The sequence below is a fragment of the Gasterosteus aculeatus genome, chromosome 20 (genome assembly GCF_964276395.1).
Source record: "Gasterosteus aculeatus chromosome 20, fGasAcu3.hap1.1, whole genome shotgun sequence".
Taxonomy (NCBI): Eukaryota; Metazoa; Chordata; class Actinopteri; order Perciformes; family Gasterosteidae; genus Gasterosteus; species Gasterosteus aculeatus.
The window spans coordinates 8,928,231-8,946,791 of record NC_135707.1 but is presented as its reverse complement, the minus strand read 5'-3'; the positions used below and the strand labels follow the sequence as shown (position 1 = coordinate 8,946,791).

The window sequence follows — 18,561 nt, the reverse complement described above, 5'->3', positions numbered from 1 at the left end:
TTGAGTTACTGGCCTCTCACTCAAGCTCAACGATGGTTGGCCGAAGGGACCGCATGTTTTTGGGAAAAGTTTACTAGTTGCGTGTGCTTGTGCCTGTGTTTGCGCACGTGCGTGTGTGTCGAGAGAGAGAGAGAGAGAGAGAGAGAGAGAGAGAGAGAGGCTGGATGTTGATTAAATGTTGATGTAGAGTGACATCTAGTTGTAATTGCTCTGCACTGCAACTTCCTTTTTTTCAGTAGGAAATCATTTGTCCTCAAAAACTCAAGTGACTTGCAGAGGTTTTACTTGCCACTGAATCATAAATGTAAAAAAAAAACGGGAAAATATCCCAGGAGCCACACGACTGCGATGCTGGGATGTAAAAACAATTCATAAACAAGTGATCAAAGTAACTTGTTTATATATTTCTGGCCCGTTGAGATATAAGCATTATTAATGCAGTAACATAATGAATCACATGTAACAATATCAATAGTGAATATTGCCTTTGGTGTGTTGAAGTCATGAGTGGACTTTGCTTCTTTGCTTTGGTTTAAAAATAGACCTGCCAGTGCTCTCTGGTGGACAAACTATGTCATTGAGACACTTATTCCTCAAACAAATGTTGTGTATTTGTTGTCAGACATGGTACATGCGTGATGAACTAATACCAGACATCGTCCGGGTCATGTTATCAGTCTGTGTCAAGTAAAAATGTGTGACATTTGGGAGAAAGCTTTCCTGAAGTAAAGGTTCAGCCCAACTACAAGACAAAGGTCCGGTGCCACAGCGGTGGGGGGGGGGGGGGTGGATTGCATTAAGAGGACTATTTTATACAAAGGCGGGAAAATCTGAAATGGGTAGGAAACACTTTATAAACATGTAAAACATCTGTAACTGGAGTCACTGTCTGAACTTCTGTGTGACATTAGAAATAAGAACACATCTGGTTTGGATGACTGGCTGTGTAATAATTAACTTATAATTAAATAATTAAAAACCCTAACCACAACCCTTTTTAACTTAGATATAAGTGTCAAACTTTCTACTCTATTCTCCAACATTCTATGGCTCTACGCAGTAAATCCCCATTATGTCATTTTTCCAGGGCACTTTTTACATTTCTTTTCTTCGCATGCAAACCCCAACAATCACCCCACCTCGTTAGAGAGTCCCCCTCTCTGCCCCCCGCCCCGTTTGCCCCCCTGCTCCACTCTCCATGGGAGCCTGACCTCTGACCTTCACCCTTCAACCCTCTCTCTGTGTGCTCATCACAGGCCTGTCAGTCAAACAGCAGAGACCCTCTCCCCCCGCTGGGCTCCGCTGTCAGCCCGGCCTCAGGTACACAGACGGCAGCCGAGCGCAACCGAGAGGCGAGAGCAACGCTGAGGGCTCAGACGGAAGGAGAAAGGACGACCAACTTACAACTTGAGCTTGAGAGGGTGATAACTCGACACGAAATAGGCCACTATTTTGCCTAAAACAGTCAATTATTATATAAAAGTTGCGTGTCTTCGCCAGCAGCATTGCTGGATGAGCTGTGAGCATGTTAGCATGCTGACAAGTGCTGCCTCACTTTGACTACGTAGCATTTTCCTGTTATAATACGTATTATATTATACTATGTGTACACATTTAGGCTTCTAGTAAAATCTGCATGAGAACATTTGTGCTTCATCCATCAAACATCGGCCCTAGAAATGAGGCTAGAAGTAACTTACAAAAGAGCCTAAGTGGTCTTTGAAAAGTGTGTATTTGATTTTTTCCCTCTCCCTACCTTGGGCTTTATGTCACAGAGTGGGCTGCTGAAAGAGTAGAGTTCTTTGTGTATCGTGTGTCAACAGAGGACAAGTCTGCTCCTGTGGCACACAGGGGGAGGCAGTGAGGAGTCATGATGTCCAATAGTGTCTGATAAATGCTGCACACACACTGTGCAAGGCTACGGATTCAGGGCACATCGTGCCACCGGTAGCTGGTATTACACCCGGAGACAAATCCTCCAAGGACACCACGGAGACACAGAGACAGAAATCTATGAAAGTCTCCCCTTTTGAAGAATTATCCTGAAGCCTGAGTGTGAATTGACGGTTAACGACCGCAGGTCACATCTAAATGGCAAAGACGAGGCAAAAGAGAGGCGTCGTTGGAGAGGTGGCACACAAGGCCGCCATCCGTACGAGCTGCAGCGCGCTCAACAGAAGGCCCTTGTGCTCAGTGCAGTAACCGAACACCGCTCGGCTGTTCCTCCGTGTCCACGTCATGTCCCTGAGCTGAAGTCAGTCGTCCTTGGACATAGAAAAGATGAAGAAGGAGTGGTGACAAAAGCATTTCCAAAGCAGCGTACGACTTTTGTATTTGGAGTTACATTCTTTAACTCTTACTGAAACTTCTAAATTCCCTGTGCATAATAAAGTTGCGTAACATTAGCAGTTTATGTAAGTATTCTGTTTGCATTACAATTCTATGAAGGTCTTATGAAATCTTTATTGATGGTGCTTTCACTTCCAGTTTGGAACACAATCGTGCCCGAGCCGCTCACGTGCAGTGCGGCGTTCCAACAACAGGGGGAGACGTCCAACGTGAAATGAACGCGCTCGGGGCGCGAGCTGCAACACTTTTGGCCTTAACGGCGTACAAAGGGCAAGCAGAGCCTCTTTCTCCAGGTCTCGCCCTCCACGTCGAGCGTGGACCCGTTGGTCTCCTGCGAGTGAGACGCCAACATTTAGACAACGTTACTTCTGTCACCGTCAAAAAGGCCCGACGGAGAGATTGGCGGGAAGGAATGAGAGAAAAAAAGGAAATACAACCGGCTTATCAAACAAAACCACATCAATATCCGCGCGCACACTCGTCTCTGTGTTTTCGCCGTTGCTGTGAGAGCACCTCTCCCCTCTCCCCCCTCGCCCCGCCAGTGCGGTGCAGCTTTTCTCCGTAAAGGCGGAGGATGCGGTGAACTTACTAGCACGCCTCGCCGTGCGTCACTGCGCCGTAACTCTCACAGAGGATGCAACAGGCCCGTGTGGGTACGAGTGTGTGTCTGCGTTCACAAGGGCCCCGCCGCCGTGCAGACCCGCGCACGATGCACGAGCGCTTTCTGCGAAAGCAGGCGCTCAGAGGAAGCGACGGGGGAAGAGAGGGATGTGGCCCAGGTGAGAGAGCGTGGCGGTTCCCGTGGTCTCTTTCTCTTTCTCTCTCTATCTACCCTCTGCTGTGAATGGACACACAGACAGTGACCCTCAACAAGGTCAAAGAAGGTAGAACCAGGTAACGGGAGGTCCGCCTCGCACACCGCCATGTTGGGAGCACACGGAAGCTTTGTCGGTGAATCCTTTGGAGCGCTGTAGTTCCCCTCACCGGTGACCTTTGAACCGACGCAGCATTCTAACCTCTGTTAACAGGTTGAATGTGTGCGTTTTTCGCCTTTGAACCATCGGGTGGATTCAGATGAGTAACTGTTAAAGGCCTAGTTCAAACATTTTTTTTCGTCCCCAGCAACCTTTCGCTTTGACGGGTAGTTTCTGTTTGTTGATACAAAGCAAATGGCCATATATATGTTAAATATATAGAGGTTAAAGGTCGCCGTGACTCTTTCCTTTTCTATTCATCCACCACCGCTCCAGGAGAGAAACACTAAAGGCCACACAAAGAGGAAATGATGAGGCTGAACTTGTGAGACGCTGGTCGGCCAAATTAGGAGGTTTCCTTGACAAACAGAATATTGTGGCTTTCGTTCATTCAATATTAATCTGCCTTTGATGTTATTTAATCTATGAAAGTAAACTAACTTCCAATGCAGCACATGACTAAAAATGTAGAAGTGCCATTCAAGGCCTTCAAGCAGCTCCTCCTCCTCTTCCTCCTCTTCTCACATACAATGCGTGCTTCTAAGTGCTCTTAAGACAAGCGAGCGAGTACTGACGTCACGTTAAAAGGTAAATGTGAGCATTTAGTGGGTGAGTGGGCAGCGGCACTGCAGACAAAGTGCTTTTCTTCTGTCAGCTAAACGCATAACCTCAGAGCCCTGTTGGAGGCCATGTATGTGTGTGTGTGTGTGTGTGTTCATTTCATCCAAGCCACCACCAGGGATCATCAGGGGCAAGATGAAAGACAATTGAAGTTTTAAAGCTTTAGTTTGAAGTAGGGAACGGTTTCCTTTATGCAATATAAATGGAGAGTAAAATCTCCAAGATAATTCTTATGAACAATCTGAAAACACAGGAAACCCCGTATCTATTTAGGAATGAGTTTTTATGTTGGTTGATTTGAGAAAAAATCAAATATATATACACAACAAAATAGATACACGCAAAAGATAAATCCAGTAGTGTAATCCTGTAAAGTTTTAGCTCCGTCCCACGTTAACAAAATCCACCTACAAACTCCAAAGCTCACTAATTAAGACCATATATACAGTGTGTTTAATTCACACAAATATTATTATTTACTTTTGACATTTTGCACTATTTGTTGGCTGTAAGATGTCGCCAAGCAACCAGCAGATACTCAAGTTAGTTTCAGTTTCAGACAGAAAAGGAAACTTTTGCCTTAACAAAGTTGTGGGGGCTACATATTTTAATTTTGAAGTATATAACTACAAACAACATCATAAAACAGTCCGCTGCTGCTGACGAGAAGTCAGCAGGTCAATCTCCTTGTTTACGAATAGAAACTCCACCGTCTGATTGGGCTTATGTGTCATTATTAAACATATGAAGGAAGTGCACACAAAAACAAACAGTGATATTCATATTGGGTTTCAACTGGTTTTAATTAACCCTGATTACAGCTTAATTACAAGTTTGAAAAAAAACAAAACACAAAAGAAGTGGAGAAAAGTCAATGTTACATCATGGTATTAACTCTCATGTCTCCATCTGAGTGTTACGTAACGGCTCGGCGGAGACGAGACGAAGATGAGCGTGAAGGAGGGAGAAGATAGACCTTTGCAGTCAAACAATACAAATCTTTTTTTTCCTCCCTTTTAGATGACATAACCCCCCCCCCCCCCGCCAAAAAAATAAAATGTACAGAAGCAAAGAGAGAAAAAGGTAACATTGTAAAATAAAAATTACAATACACGACAAAAGAGATAAAATCACTCCTCCTCTCTGCCACTAAAATCCTTCGCCGCTGCATTTTCCTCTTAGTCCCCGGTGTTATTTCTCCGTCTGCATCAAAAATTGATATTACACATTTTAGTTAAATTACATTTGAAAAAACTAAAGACACAAAAATGTCTAGTTTGGGGGGGGGGGGGGGGCATGAAGGGTTGAAAGAGGGAATGGAGGTTTGGGGGGATTCAACATCATCCCAAGTGATGTAACACAACATAAAAAGCAACAGCTAACAGGGCCATGGAATAATAATAATGCCGGGTGGAGAGGTAAATAACCCAATGAGAACAATAACAACAACAACAAAAATCAATAGCAATATTGTCATCAGAAAAATAAACTGAAAAATATTTAATCTTTTGATAGAGAAATGTCATCTTTGTGCCGTTTGTCTGCCGTCCTTTGTCTGTTGATGCCTGAAACAGGACGCGATATCCTGCGATACATTACGGTGGAGTCAGACTATCGCAGAAAGTCTGAGCTCAACGCCTGAAACGGAGCTAAATTAAATTGAAAATAGAGCGAAGGAGGGCAGGGTGGGTAAGACAGATGCCTCGCCCAATGCTGAGTCATGAAAAGGAGTAATAAGGCAGCTGTCAGTTCAAATGCAGACACAGGACTTGGTGTGTGTGTGTGTGTGTGTGTGTGTGTGTTTGTGTTTGTGTGAGAGACATGCTCCAGTCCAGGCCACAGGGGTCTGATCAGGAAATTTAATCAGCTCGGCTACACAGGGCGCCTGGAGCCCATCTATCTCGCAGCTCGCTGCTATAGATCCGTCTGGTCGCTGGTCAGCAGAGCTCAGTCAACCAATCAGACGCCTGGCTGCAGAGATGTTAAAAAGCGTCATCGCAAACGTGATCATTTGCGTTTGTGTGGATGTGCATAGTTTGAGGAGAGAGCCTTCTAGGACTGGGCCTCACATGTCCCACTTTTCCCCAGCTATCTTACAGAAATGATTAACCTTTGAACCCCATCTCTCTCTCACCTCAATCCAGAGCCCATGTGAACTTTGGAGCGTTACGCTAACTAACCAAAGAGAGAGGACAGGATTATTACTTTTTGTCCCATGAGCTCACTCTGAGCGCACACACACACACACACACACACACACACACACACACACACACACACACACACACACACACACACACACACACACAGAGGGCCTGGAGAGGGGGCCCGGGGAGGGAGGGGGGCCCCGACAACGCGGGCCGGGGAGAACCCCACTGAGCTGAGACTTTACAGGCGGGAAAGAACCGAGTGCTGCGCGAGCTGCTGCAGACGGCGTGAAGCGCAGTCATTAGCAGTCTGATCCCGTCCAGCTTTTCTTCTTCTTCTTCTTCTTTTTGATCGTCTCGTTCTGGTAAACTGGCCTGTGCTGGTTTTCTCCGGTTTGTTTGTCAATGAAAAAGCGAAACCCGGAGACCCCCCCCCCCTACCCCCAACAGACTTCACTTATCCCCACCCCACCAGCCACCAAGCCACACTAACGGGAGTGGCGGGACACTCAAAATAACCCACCTACAAACAATCCTGAATCATTAAAATGCTATCGTTCTTTTTAAAATCTCACGTCCATAATAATTTCCTTTAGAATATATAAAGATATAGTCTGTATGTGTGTCAGCAGAACTCGGTTTGCTATTTTGTACATGCTATAAAAACAAGGCATTGAGAGGCAGTGTTGGGGTGTGTGTGTGTGTGTGTGTGTGTGTGTGTGTGAGCTCTATAGATGTTCACTGGTCTCTCAGGCTCTCACGCTCGTGCAGTTTACAGGCCGGGCCGCCTCACACACTTTCAGGACCTGAGGATGACGCCACTACGGAGCTGGAGGTCCGGACGAAGAGACAGAAAGCATGTTTAAGAGCTGAAGGCAGTGCTGGGTGTGTGTGTGTGTGTGTGCTTCGTTGCTGGTTTAATTAAACACTATCGATGATTGTTAGAGGAGCTTTAGCTGGTGAACTAGGATCCTGTGCTGCTGGGACTTAAGAGAAACTATTTTCAGTGTACAAGCCAAGTTAGGGGAGGTGAGAAGGCGAGTGAGCACTTTTTGAAACTCCCCCCGCACCCCCAGCTGCCTTCCCCCCGTGGTCCCCTTAGCAGTCCTTTCTCTACGCTGAGGTACTTGTTTATTCTTCTCTCTGAGAAGGTCGAGATTATGTCTTTGAGTGGAGTCGTGATCCTTCCCCAGGTGGTCCGCGGGAGAAAGAGCCACGGGACAGAAGAGACGCGGGAGGAAGGTTAAACAAAAGTCTAAAGTTCAGAGAGAAGTGTGAATGCGTGTTGTTGTCAGAAGTGTCCAGAAGCAATGCGTCCACGTTTAGTCCTTTTGAAATGTTCAATTTCCGCTTGTGTGTTTGTGTGTATGCATCCGGTAAACATACAGCTGACTTTACAAGGCGTTCATGAGTTTAAGATTTCTTTCAGCTGTCCTCTACTTCTTTTCTCTCTCCCATGTCACTCCAGGCCTTGCTTTCCTTTTGTCTCTTAGATTCAGGCACTTATCAAAGTCCCGCCCTCTTTTCGGGAAACTAGCGTAGGGGAGAAGGGCGCGCATTTTCATCCTAGGTGTGTTAATGGGCTTTTAAGAGAGTGTGTGTCCCCTGAGGAAAGTGCTGACTGGCTGCTGATCCCACTGATGGGTCCTGACGGAGGGACATCGGACCCGGAGCCTCACTGGCCTCTGATGTCAGCGCTGTTACAGTCACAGAGTCTGAGTGAGTCCCGCATCCCAAAGCATGTGTCCCAGAAGAGCCCTGGTCCAGACGATTGGAGCGGGGGTCCAACAAAACAAGAAGGAGACGGTCTGTGAGGTGTTGTTTTTTCTATGTGTGTGTGTGTTGGACTGTGCTCTCAGTTCACTGGGGGTTGCAGGGATCTAGTTTGGGAGAGGGATTACGGAGGAACCATTTACATACTCCTGTGCCCCCTCCAGTGCTCCCGGAGCAGTAGTGTTTGGACCGGGTCGCTCATCAGCAGTCTTTGTTCTCCAGAGACAGCTGAGCGGTGGCACGATGCAGCTCGGCGCTCACCTGCCGCTGTGAGGCCAACAGCGTGGCCAAAGAGCCCTCGTACGCCAACGGGGGAGGGCTGTCCTCTTCTCTGCTCCCTGTCCCGTTCTCCTCCGTCTCCATCCGCCCGTTGCTTTGCCTCTCCTTTTCCCTCTCCTTTTCCCTTTGCCTCTGACTCTCCTTTTCCTTCTCCTTTTCCCTCTCCTCCTCCGGTCGAACCTTCTTGTCGTCCGACTCCTCCTGGGAGGCCTCCATGCGCTGGTCTTCGCTCCAGCGCCTCTTGAAGCGCAGCTTGAGGGGGATGCACTTCGTCTGGGGGGCTTCCACAGAGCCCGTCTGAGGCGGTGGGGTGTTGCTGTCCCCGTGGTCGGCGGGTTCGCTCTTGAGGGCGGGCGGCATTCGGGGGGCATTTGAGTGTGTATGCTGCGAGGTGAAGAAGGGCATCAGGCCGGGTGGAGGCGGAGCAGGGGCCTTGAAGACGTCCTCGTCCAGGTCCTCGTCAGGATGGGGGTGGTGTTGGGGCGCGGCTGTGCCGTTAGCAAGGTGGTGGTGGTGGTGGTGGTGGCGGTGGGGTTCAGGGGCTCTGAAGTGGCGAGGGGAGAAGAGCTTAAACTCCTCATCTCTCTCGTCTGGGTCCTCATCACTGATGTCGGTGACCTCCACCTCCTCCTCTGACTCAATATCAGAGATGGGCTCCACCTGGACGGAGACACAAATGGCAAAAAATGAACACAGCAGGAAACTCATGGACATTTGATTAGTATAATATTGATATATATATATATATTAGGGTTGCAATTAATCTTTTTGATAATCGATTAATCAGATGATTATTTTTTCGAATGAATTGGATAAAAAAGCTTTAATTTAATTTCCTTAACTCTGAAACAGAACTGCAAATTCACATTGCAAAAACACTTCAGAAAGTCCACAGCTTAGTCCTTATTATGTATGTTATTGTGCTGTTATTAGCGAGCTAACGCTAGCTTGATCAGCTGGATGACGAGTAAACAGCTCCGTCAGCTCCGACAAGGTGGTGCTCCCGTGACATGTTACGTTGACTTTGCACATTTTGCCATTGACACACTTTTTAGTTTATTGTGTGAAATGCTCGCACACCTTGGACCACTCAAGTTGACTTCTCTGGCTGCACCATGTGACTCACAACAACTGCCGGCGCTGCTGACTGCTCGTTCCTCTACGTCGGCTCGGCTCTTTTTTATTATTATTAAGTTACATTTTTGTTATACATTCAAAATGTCGTTTTACTAAACGAAAGTGTCTGTTAAGACAATGTCTGCCAGGTGACGGTTGCTAATAATGTAGATCACATGTATCGGCGTGCTTTTTCCAGACCTTGTGGAAGTTCGTCTCAGTTTCCCTTTGAGATCGAAATCATAATGGATATTTGGGTCCATGTGTCTCACCTTTATTTTGGGCAGTCCCGAACTGTTTAGGGACTGCGTTGAGGAAGAGGCCGAGATGAAGCCCGAGCCGCTGGCGGAGCTCAGGTCGCTGCCGAACGACAGCGAGGAGCCCAAGCCGGACGTAGACGTCATGGATCCGGAGGACAGCGAGCTCTGCCGGGGTTTACTGTGGCTCTCCTTGTGCTTCCTGCCGAGCGGCGGCGGCTGCAGCTTGAACTTGAAGGGAGACATGTGCGGCGGCTCCTCGCCCAGGTGGAGTGGGTGGTGCATGGGATGAGAGTGGGTGTGAGGGTGGGCGGAATGAGGCGGATGCGGGTGGTGGTGGGTGGCGTGAGCCAGAGACGGGTGATGGTGGCGCTCTCCTCCCCGGCCCGCCCTCTCGGCCGCGCCTCTCTCTCCGGAGAGGCCGGCCTTGTCGGCGGCGGGCCGGTGGGGCTGAGGGATGACGATGTTGGGGTACTGGAGGAAAGCTCGGGGGCTGAGGCCGTAGTTGTATACCGACTGGGTGTGGGCCTGCAGGTAGCGCTTCATGTCCTCTGGGTTGAAGGAGAAGTGGGAGCCCAACATGGGAGACAGGGTGGGGGAGGGGGTGTAGGGCAGGTGAGAAGACGGGGTCATGGGGGAAAGGGGAGGGGCTAGCAGGCCGGCTCCTCCTGGCCCCGGCAGGGGGGAGACCGGGAAGGGCGACAGGGAATCCGGGTGGATCCGGTGCGCCGCGTGGCGGGAGCCCGGGTGCCCGCCGGGGTTCCCCGGTCCTCCGTACATGCGGAACAGGGCTTCATGGGACAGGCGGGGGTGGATGATGCCCCGGTAGCCTCCTCCGCCGCCGGGTCCCCCTCCGCCACTCACGCTCCTCTCGCCCCTCTCCTCTCCCGCTCCGCCGTTGCCCTCCTCGATCTCGGAGTTGACCGAGGTGCCGTCGCTGCAGTCGCTGACGGAGCCCCGGGCCATCCGTCGGGCCACGGAGCTGAACATGCCGCCGGGGCTGCGCAGGTCCTCGTTCGGGGAGAGGACTTCGGAGGGAGTCGAGGGCGGAAACCGGAAGTGAGTCCCCGCACCGGTGGGGACAGGAGGTGCGCTCTGAGGAACACTGCTTCCTGGAAACACCAGGGGAGGGAGGGAGAAAAAAAGAGATGAAAGAAATTACATGTAATGTTCTCCAGTGTAATCCTAAGTAATCGTGCCGTCCCATTGTGGGATCAGGAGGTATCTGAAAACTCACAAGCTTGTGTACACACACACAGACACACACACACAGCGATAGACAAGGCTTACCGGTGGAGCCCATGTCGATAAAGGGGTAGTTGACCAAGACCAGCTTATTGAAGTTAAACTTGTAGGTGAACCTCTTTCCTTTGGTCTTATGGAGGATCCTCTTGTTGTAGTAGTATCTGAAAAGGAGGATGACAACAGACATGTTATTTAATATGAATAATATGTTCAGATGTCTGTTTCCATCATTCAATCTGCTACATGGACCCATCGCTTTATGTAACAGCAAAGCAAAGCCAGCGATAATTCTACCCATTTCTATCTTTTTATGTAATGGCCATTCTCTCTCTTTTTTTCCAATTTAGCTTTCTCTCTTTCATGGCTTCAGCCTACAGTACGAGGCTCTATTTATGTTCGCCGTTGTCCGGCTCCATCTCTTTATGTAACATCACTCTGCTTTCTACCCAGATCCACATGCACTTTATGTAACCTCTACGTCTCCGGCGGCCAGCCCCCCTCACACTCACACTGACGCAGACAAAGCCAAAGACGTACACGGGGGACAAAGGCGGGGCCAGTCTGCCCCTCCGAGATAACGAGTTTGTGCGGCGGGCTGACCAAAAACCACCGCCCGCCTTCCACGACGCGACCTCCGGCTACCGGACGTTCGATTCTACCGGGCGGCGCGGGGGCTCGTCGCGTCGGCATGGCTACCTGCCTCTACAGCAGACGGCTCGGCTTCCCTTCCTCCCGCATGCGTCTGCCGGCACCAGTTAAGTGAAGTGTGCTGACAGAGACGGGGCTGCAGGGTATGTAGGTGATGCAGAGTTAATGCGGGCCCATTCACTGTCATTATGCTGAATGGTAGTTATCCAGACGGGAGTGTGTGTGTGTCTGTTTGGTGTTGGGGAGGTGTCACCCTTCACCCCCTCTTATTATGCTTATTATGCAGACGAGTTGGGCCCATTTGGCTCTGGGAACAGACTGTTGCTCTTTTTTCACTTGTTCTCTTCAACCCCTCCTGCTGCTCCTCCTCCTCATCCTCCTCCTCCCCCCTTCAGGCTACCAATACCTCTCCCACCACCACCCCCTTTTTGATCCAACTCTCCCTGCGCTGGGCACTTGTCCCCCGAGGCGATGGGAGAGACAGGACGGGCCTGCACCGTTGAAAACATTGTTTACTCCAGGCACAAAGCAGCATGTAATTTCTGCTTGGGGGTCACGGGGGGGGGACACTACCGCAAAGTAAGGGAGGCGAGGCAGTCCGGAGCAACACACACACACACACACACACACACACACACACACGATGGTACACGGACTGCATGGAGAGAGTCAGAATCCAAAGTATCTGAAAAATCATTTGTTTTCCTGTATCAGGGACGTCGTGATCATACAAAACAGGTACGCTTTGGTACGTAAAGACAAATGCAACAATTCAACTTTCGACTTTTTCTCCACACAATTTATAAAGACAGACTACAGATTTGTGAAAAGTTGAATCAACTCTCTGAAACTTAAGCGGTGCGTTATGACGGTGAAGTTTACTGTGAACCGCATTCCTTTTAGAAAGGTCTATCTTAGTGTATAATTAATATGGCCAATAATATCGACGTGCTGACGCGTTGGCTCACGGGCGCTGGTCTGTAGAGAACGTAGCCAACAAAAATCTTGTGACGGCTTTGCTGCACCCACACACGCACACGCGCAGCCAAAACAAAGAGTGCAGAAATGCACGCGGGGAAGCAGACAACAACTTTGCGTAATCCTAGCCGCGTTTAGAGCACACTGTCGCCCCTTCTTTCTCCAAGGCCCCACCTCCCGCACCATCATGCAAGCAGACTTTGAAGAGCATTTGAACTCACTTCAAAAGAGAAGAAAGAGATTCTTCGGGTGCCTGTGTTTAGCTGCCCAGCACACACACATATGCACACACACACGCACGCACGCACGCACACGCACACACACACAGATTCTATAACTGCCGTCTTATTCAGACGTACTCAAACACATGGGGACACGTGTGCCCACACATGCCCACTGAACGTGTCACCCACGAGGTGCAGCTTCACCTCCCTGTTTAACCTAAAGAGTGCACTGACCAAGATCCATGCAAATCCTTCAGGGGGCCAGAGGGGGGCATTTCTATCAGTGCAGTTGTTACTGTGTGTGATTTTAGGCCAGGGATTAAAGCTGCGATTACACAGACCTGCTATGGTCTGAGACATTATGATCAAAGAATAGAGCGAGAGGGAGGGATGGACACACACACACACTCACACAGACACACACACAAGGTTTGAAGCATTAAACTACACTACCACTACTTACCAATGTGCTACGTCATATTCTTTTTCATACAGATGTCATTACAATATGTTTTTATTTGAATAACGACTTTAGCTAAACCCTACCAGTCCATTTAACAAAGAAGCCACGCTGTGTCACACAACAGCCCATAACACAATCAAAAAGGAGATTATTAGCCGTTTGTTACAAATTCATTTACAAGTTATTTATAGTTGCGTCCACAGTTCTATTGGAGATGATAACATTGTATTGCTCAAGTAATTCCTGAGATCAGAACATTTGGCAACAACCTAGAAGCTTGTTTGCAGAACATGCAAATGTTTGACTGTGTTTGTTGCCCCATTAGACTATCAGGACATTATTCAGTTACAGCGTGTGTTTGTGGGTAAGATGGGAAATTTGACTAAATGGATTGTATCTGTACACTGAGTTCTGGCCCAAACCTGTACGCAATGGCCAACATTTTATACTATGACATGATAACTGTACACACGCCAGCACTAAAAGGGAATTAAACCAACCCACTTGTGTGCGTGTGTGCGTACAGGCGGTGCCTTGCCCATTGTTGGACTGTAAATAGGCGCTGACGGTGACAGGAAGTTGGGATTACAATACTCCCCATGAGCCCCATGTTTATTTTCTGCCTCTTTCGTCAGCATCAGTTGTTAAGCACACATCCCAGCTAGATCTTTGCCTGTGTGTGTGTATACACACTCTATATGTTTGTTTGCAAAGAGGGGGATCAGGTCAGGGTGCCGTTTCAATGGTCACATGCTCTGTGGGTGGCGCGAATATGGACTCGAGCACACTCTGGTGTGTGTATTCTGCCCCCATAGAAAATAAAGGGCTCATTCAGTCAGGGACAAAGCCACACACACACACACACACACACACACACACACACACACACACACAATGCTCATGTACCCTGAACACATGCATGCTGCAGAAAGACAATGGAAAGACAGTGCACGCCAGCATACGCAGAACATAAAGTCACACGGTGGTGGTACTGTCCCTGGTTGCTCCCTCGGCACGTTCGCCGCGGCCCTCGGTGTTTCCACACAATGCGCTGATGTAGAGGGAGGCCTTCTGACCTATGAACTGGCCCTGCCGGTTAGGGCATTGGGGTTAAATCAAGCGAAGCACTTTATTAATAGGTAGGGGGAATTACACCCGCAGCCTCCAGTATTAGACGCACGTCCTCATGTAGTTTTAGCACTCAATGGTTGACACCATCAACCATTTGAATGTTTTTTTTTTCCTCCTGTGGTGGCAATTTTCCAGCTGCGGCGACCAATCCTGTTTCAATGGATGTCAGACATGAAGCAAACCCCACAAACATGAATATCCAAGAGTCTGCGTACAATGGCGCATTTGTGTATGTGAATGTGCACATGTGCCGTGTTGTTAATCTTTGCCAGCTGTGTTCTGTTCCCCCCCCTCCCCTCCTGACCTCTGACCACTGTGTTGGAGCCATGTGCGGGCTGCTGACTAGAGGACGGGGGGGGGGGGGGCTGGAGTCCTCTAGGAGCTGGGACCTCTTAGCATGATTACACTCATTAAGCCAGCACTCGGCAACAACTGATTGAGCAACAGCCTTAACTACCCCTACTGTTGTTTGTGGACCAGCGCAGGTCTCAATCACCACAGCCAGCAAGGAATCAGGAGGAGGGAGGGAAGGGCTTGGCCTTTCTATTTTGATTTACTTCCATATCCAAAAACAAAAGCAGCTGACGGTTGAAGATGGTGGACTTCCTGTCATTCATGTCAGAATGAGCCCTGAATATCCAAGAAAAAAAGTGAGGCAATCTACACTGGTCCAACTGGAAAGCGTCTTTTAGAGAATAAGTTCATAATGGAGCCGACACACTCAAGTTAACAAAAAGAGCAACCTCATATACGACTGAATTCAAATGCAGACAAAACTGGGAAAAATGAGTTAAACCTCCTTGAACATCAAGCATGTCCACACGGACAGAAACGGGCACACACTTGCAAATAAACGCACACGCAGTGGGAGTGTAATCCTCCCAACAAGAGTGGGAACACAGCGTCGTGGGAGCGGCAGACCAAGATGATGCACGGGCCGAGGCTGTGTCCCTTCAATGGAAAGCCGCGCACACACATACACACACACACACACACACACACAAGCTGTGCGGATTTAGGGAATTTCCACCATGTGCATGGGGGACATGAAAGAATAAGGTGCAAATAATAATTACCACAGCTATGTGATAAAAAGAACACTTTAAAACAGGCGTGCCTTTTCATGTCCGTGAGCATGTGCGGTTGCCACATGTCGACCATGGCCTCGGCCCTTAGCAGCCTCCAGGTTTTCTCCGCATGAAGGGCACGGGGTGGCCTGCTCTCCAACAGTCTGCTCCACATGTGGACTGGCATCGCTCACACGTGTGGTTGTGAACTCAACTTCATTGATCTTTAGTGCCACCATCATTCCTTCCTGGCTTCCTTTCCTGCGTCTGGCGGGACGAAGGTTCGGCGACAGCTCCAGTGTCAAATCAGGTGACTACGTGCACGTGTGCGCGTGTATGTGTGGGGTGTCATGTCCCCAACACTCTAAGCCTGAAGTGACTCCAATCAATTTACAGGAACGGAAAGACGACCTGGCTGCAGGAGGGCGGATGAGGACACGAGAGAAGACTTCTCTAAGAGAGTACTAAGACCGGCTATATATAAATATAGCACTATATATATATATATATATATAGTAGGGGTGTAACGATTCATTTTAACAACGATTCGAATCGCGATTCATGGTGCACGATTCGATTCATGGACGATGTGGGTTAATTTAGAACGATTCAATTCGATTCGATTCAGTGACTTAAAATCGATTCAGTAACTTTACTGGACAGTGTAGGCAAAGTTTCTGAGATCCCTGTTGTTTCTTGTAAGGAAATCAGGTTTAAATTAATTATATTTAATTAAATAAATTATAATATATTGGATATTATAAACAAGCAAACAACAATTAATGGCAAATGTATTAACCTTTTATTTGAATCAAGTGCCATTTTCAATGTAAACATTACACAATGTTTGGATCAATTCACAGAACCCGGGATTTCCAACCACATTGTAGGGTCGCATGTCTTTACAGATAAACTTGGCAATTGTTACTGTGATGTTGAGTTTGGTGCTGGCGAGGCCTGAGGTGTCTGCAGAGCTGGAGTTACCTGCTGCTGCTGCAGCGGTGACGCTGCTAGAGGAGCCTCACTGCCGGCGTTGTTTCATCCCACGGCGCCATAGTAGATGGCCGGAAAGATTTGTCGTGTTTGCGTGGTTTTTTATTTGTCTTCTACATATTCTACAAACAGCGACCGACTTATTTAGAACACCTCCTTGTTTGCAAAAGCTAAAATGTTTCCACACGCTGGATCGATAAGTTGGTTTGTAAATGTCTCGCTCGCAGTCGTCTCCTCCACGCTGTGTTTTGTTGTTGATCCGATTTTTGTGCTGATGACGTCACAGACAGGCAGACTGAATCGAGTAACGTTTAACGTGTCTAAAGTGCTTAAAAACAAACACGCATCCATGCCGTTTTTGTACTTGTGAAGTTTCCAAGTATCGATACAATCGATTATGTACCATTTCAATCGATTTGTAATCAATATATGTCGTCCGGAATGCCGATTTGCGGAGCACGGATTGATTCAGTTGGATCGCAGGAATATAAATCGATTAATCGATTCAGTGAATGAATCGTTACACCCCTAATATATAGTGTGTGCAGCATTAAGCTCCAAATCTGGAACCGCTCTACAGGGTGTACATGCTATAAATACACAGCTTGGTCACAAGTTCGCTGTCCATTCAGGAACCCTGAAGCTGGACTCCAAGTCTGATTTTGCATGAGTGTCCATCACATCAAAGTCCATGTTAATTCCCCCAGTCCCCATAGGACGTCATCTGTAATATTATTATTTCACGGGGTCTACACTACACAGGGAATGAGATGCTCTTCTTACCTCCAGGGATGTGCAGCGCTGAGCTCTGGAGTGCCGAGAGGTCATTGAGTTAAAGTATGGATCACGAGATTGATCGGATGTATCTCCTTTCTATAATCAAACTAAGTCGTGTCCCACTGTCTTGTCGCGAAGCCGAAAGCGCCAATAAAATCAGAAGCGTCTGTTGTGGCGCTCAGATTCTATCCTTTTATGAGGCTTGGGTTTTCCCTCGCGGACGGCCAACTACTGTGTTGGTCCTGAGGCAATTTGCTTTATTGATAAGTTGGTCGAATTTGATTTACCGCTTGCCTAGCAAACCCAATTCCAAGGTTATCAAAGCTGATTCAAATCGACCCTTGGATACTAAGTGCCACAAAAAAAACAACAGAGGGCCAAAACTAATGTTCTGGTGAATCATGGTGGACGATTCATATTAAAGACTAATACTGGACGGATGGCAATAAAATCAAATAATTCAATGTGATTTGCCAAAGCTGTATCAAAATCCCTGTCTTACTTGAGCCAGCGTCCATGGATAAACCCTAAAGGTTTCAATGTATGACCGGCCTAACGAGCCAGTGTTGTGACTCTACTTGGAGCATAATAGTAGCTAAACTTGTCCAGGTCAAAACCGTGTCATGGCATGTGGCCTGAGTCACTCTCGTAGACTATTATAGACTTGGTTAAATGCTATTAGTGTCTTATCAGTCATGACTAATGCACGTTTGAGCAAAACAGAGCCAAAGAGCGGAAGCTATTCGGGTCTGTGGGTTTGAATGAAATGAATTCAGCAGATGCTGAAGTCACAGCGGAGGGAATTCTCAATCCGGAATACGGATTCTTCACAACTAATGGAGTGTCTCTTAGTGTGTGAGATTTATAAGACCATTTAATACATATTTTCACCAATCCTAGTTATCAACAGGTGTCCCCATCCTTTTCTATGGAAACCATATTACTGTTGGAAAGGAGGTAGCAGTGTTCTTGGCCTCATGATGAAGTATTATCAAGTATCACTTCAGGAGTTTAAGAACACAGGTGACAGAGTGAGTGATCTGCTGCCTTTAGGCACAGTGCTTTCTTCACATTTTCCTTCTACCGCCAGACAATGTCCCCAGTGAAGGTCAACACCCCCTTTCCTTGTTCAGAAGAGCCCGGGGAAGGCACAGGCTGTCCTTCTTGAAATATCTGGAAAGGGAGCAATTTCACCCCCTATCCATTAGCTGAAACCAGAGGCAGTACTATTTCAGGCACATTCCCCTCCATAAAGAGGACGTCAGAGAGCGTCACTCAGCCCACAGACCAGTCACAGGACTGTGGTTCCAGGTAAACTGCTTTGGGCGACAGATTGCTGCGAGCTAGAACGTCGGGTTTGGATTCAGAGCAAGACGCATTCATAAAGGTCTTTGAATCACTTGTTAGTGTTGTATAGGAATATCAATACAAGTTCATTTTGTTCTCGTTTGTGGAATCTGAAAAGTTAATTAGTCTTATAATTGGCGCATAATGGCTCTTTCATTATTAGCATGTGCTA

General features: G+C 47.9%; 1 protein-coding gene across 1 annotated transcript in view; it reads right to left on the bottom strand.

Annotated features, from left to right (window-relative positions):
- Positions 1 to 4,728: 4,728 nt before the first annotated feature.
- The window catches only part of erfl3 (Ets2 repressor factor like 3), a 39,548-nt gene continuing 25,715 nt past the window's right edge, over positions 4,729 to 18,561 (bottom strand). Inside the window, exons 3-5 of the mRNA XM_040165860.2 lie at positions 10,807 to 10,922; positions 9,532 to 10,628; positions 4,729 to 8,803 (exon numbers count right to left, since the gene is read on the bottom strand). Coding sequence (XP_040021794.2) covers positions 8,066 to 8,803; positions 9,532 to 10,628; positions 10,807 to 10,922 — 1,951 coding nt within the window. The 3' untranslated portion in view covers positions 4,729 to 8,065. The remainder of the gene's footprint in view (positions 8,804 to 9,531; positions 10,629 to 10,806; positions 10,923 to 18,561) is intronic.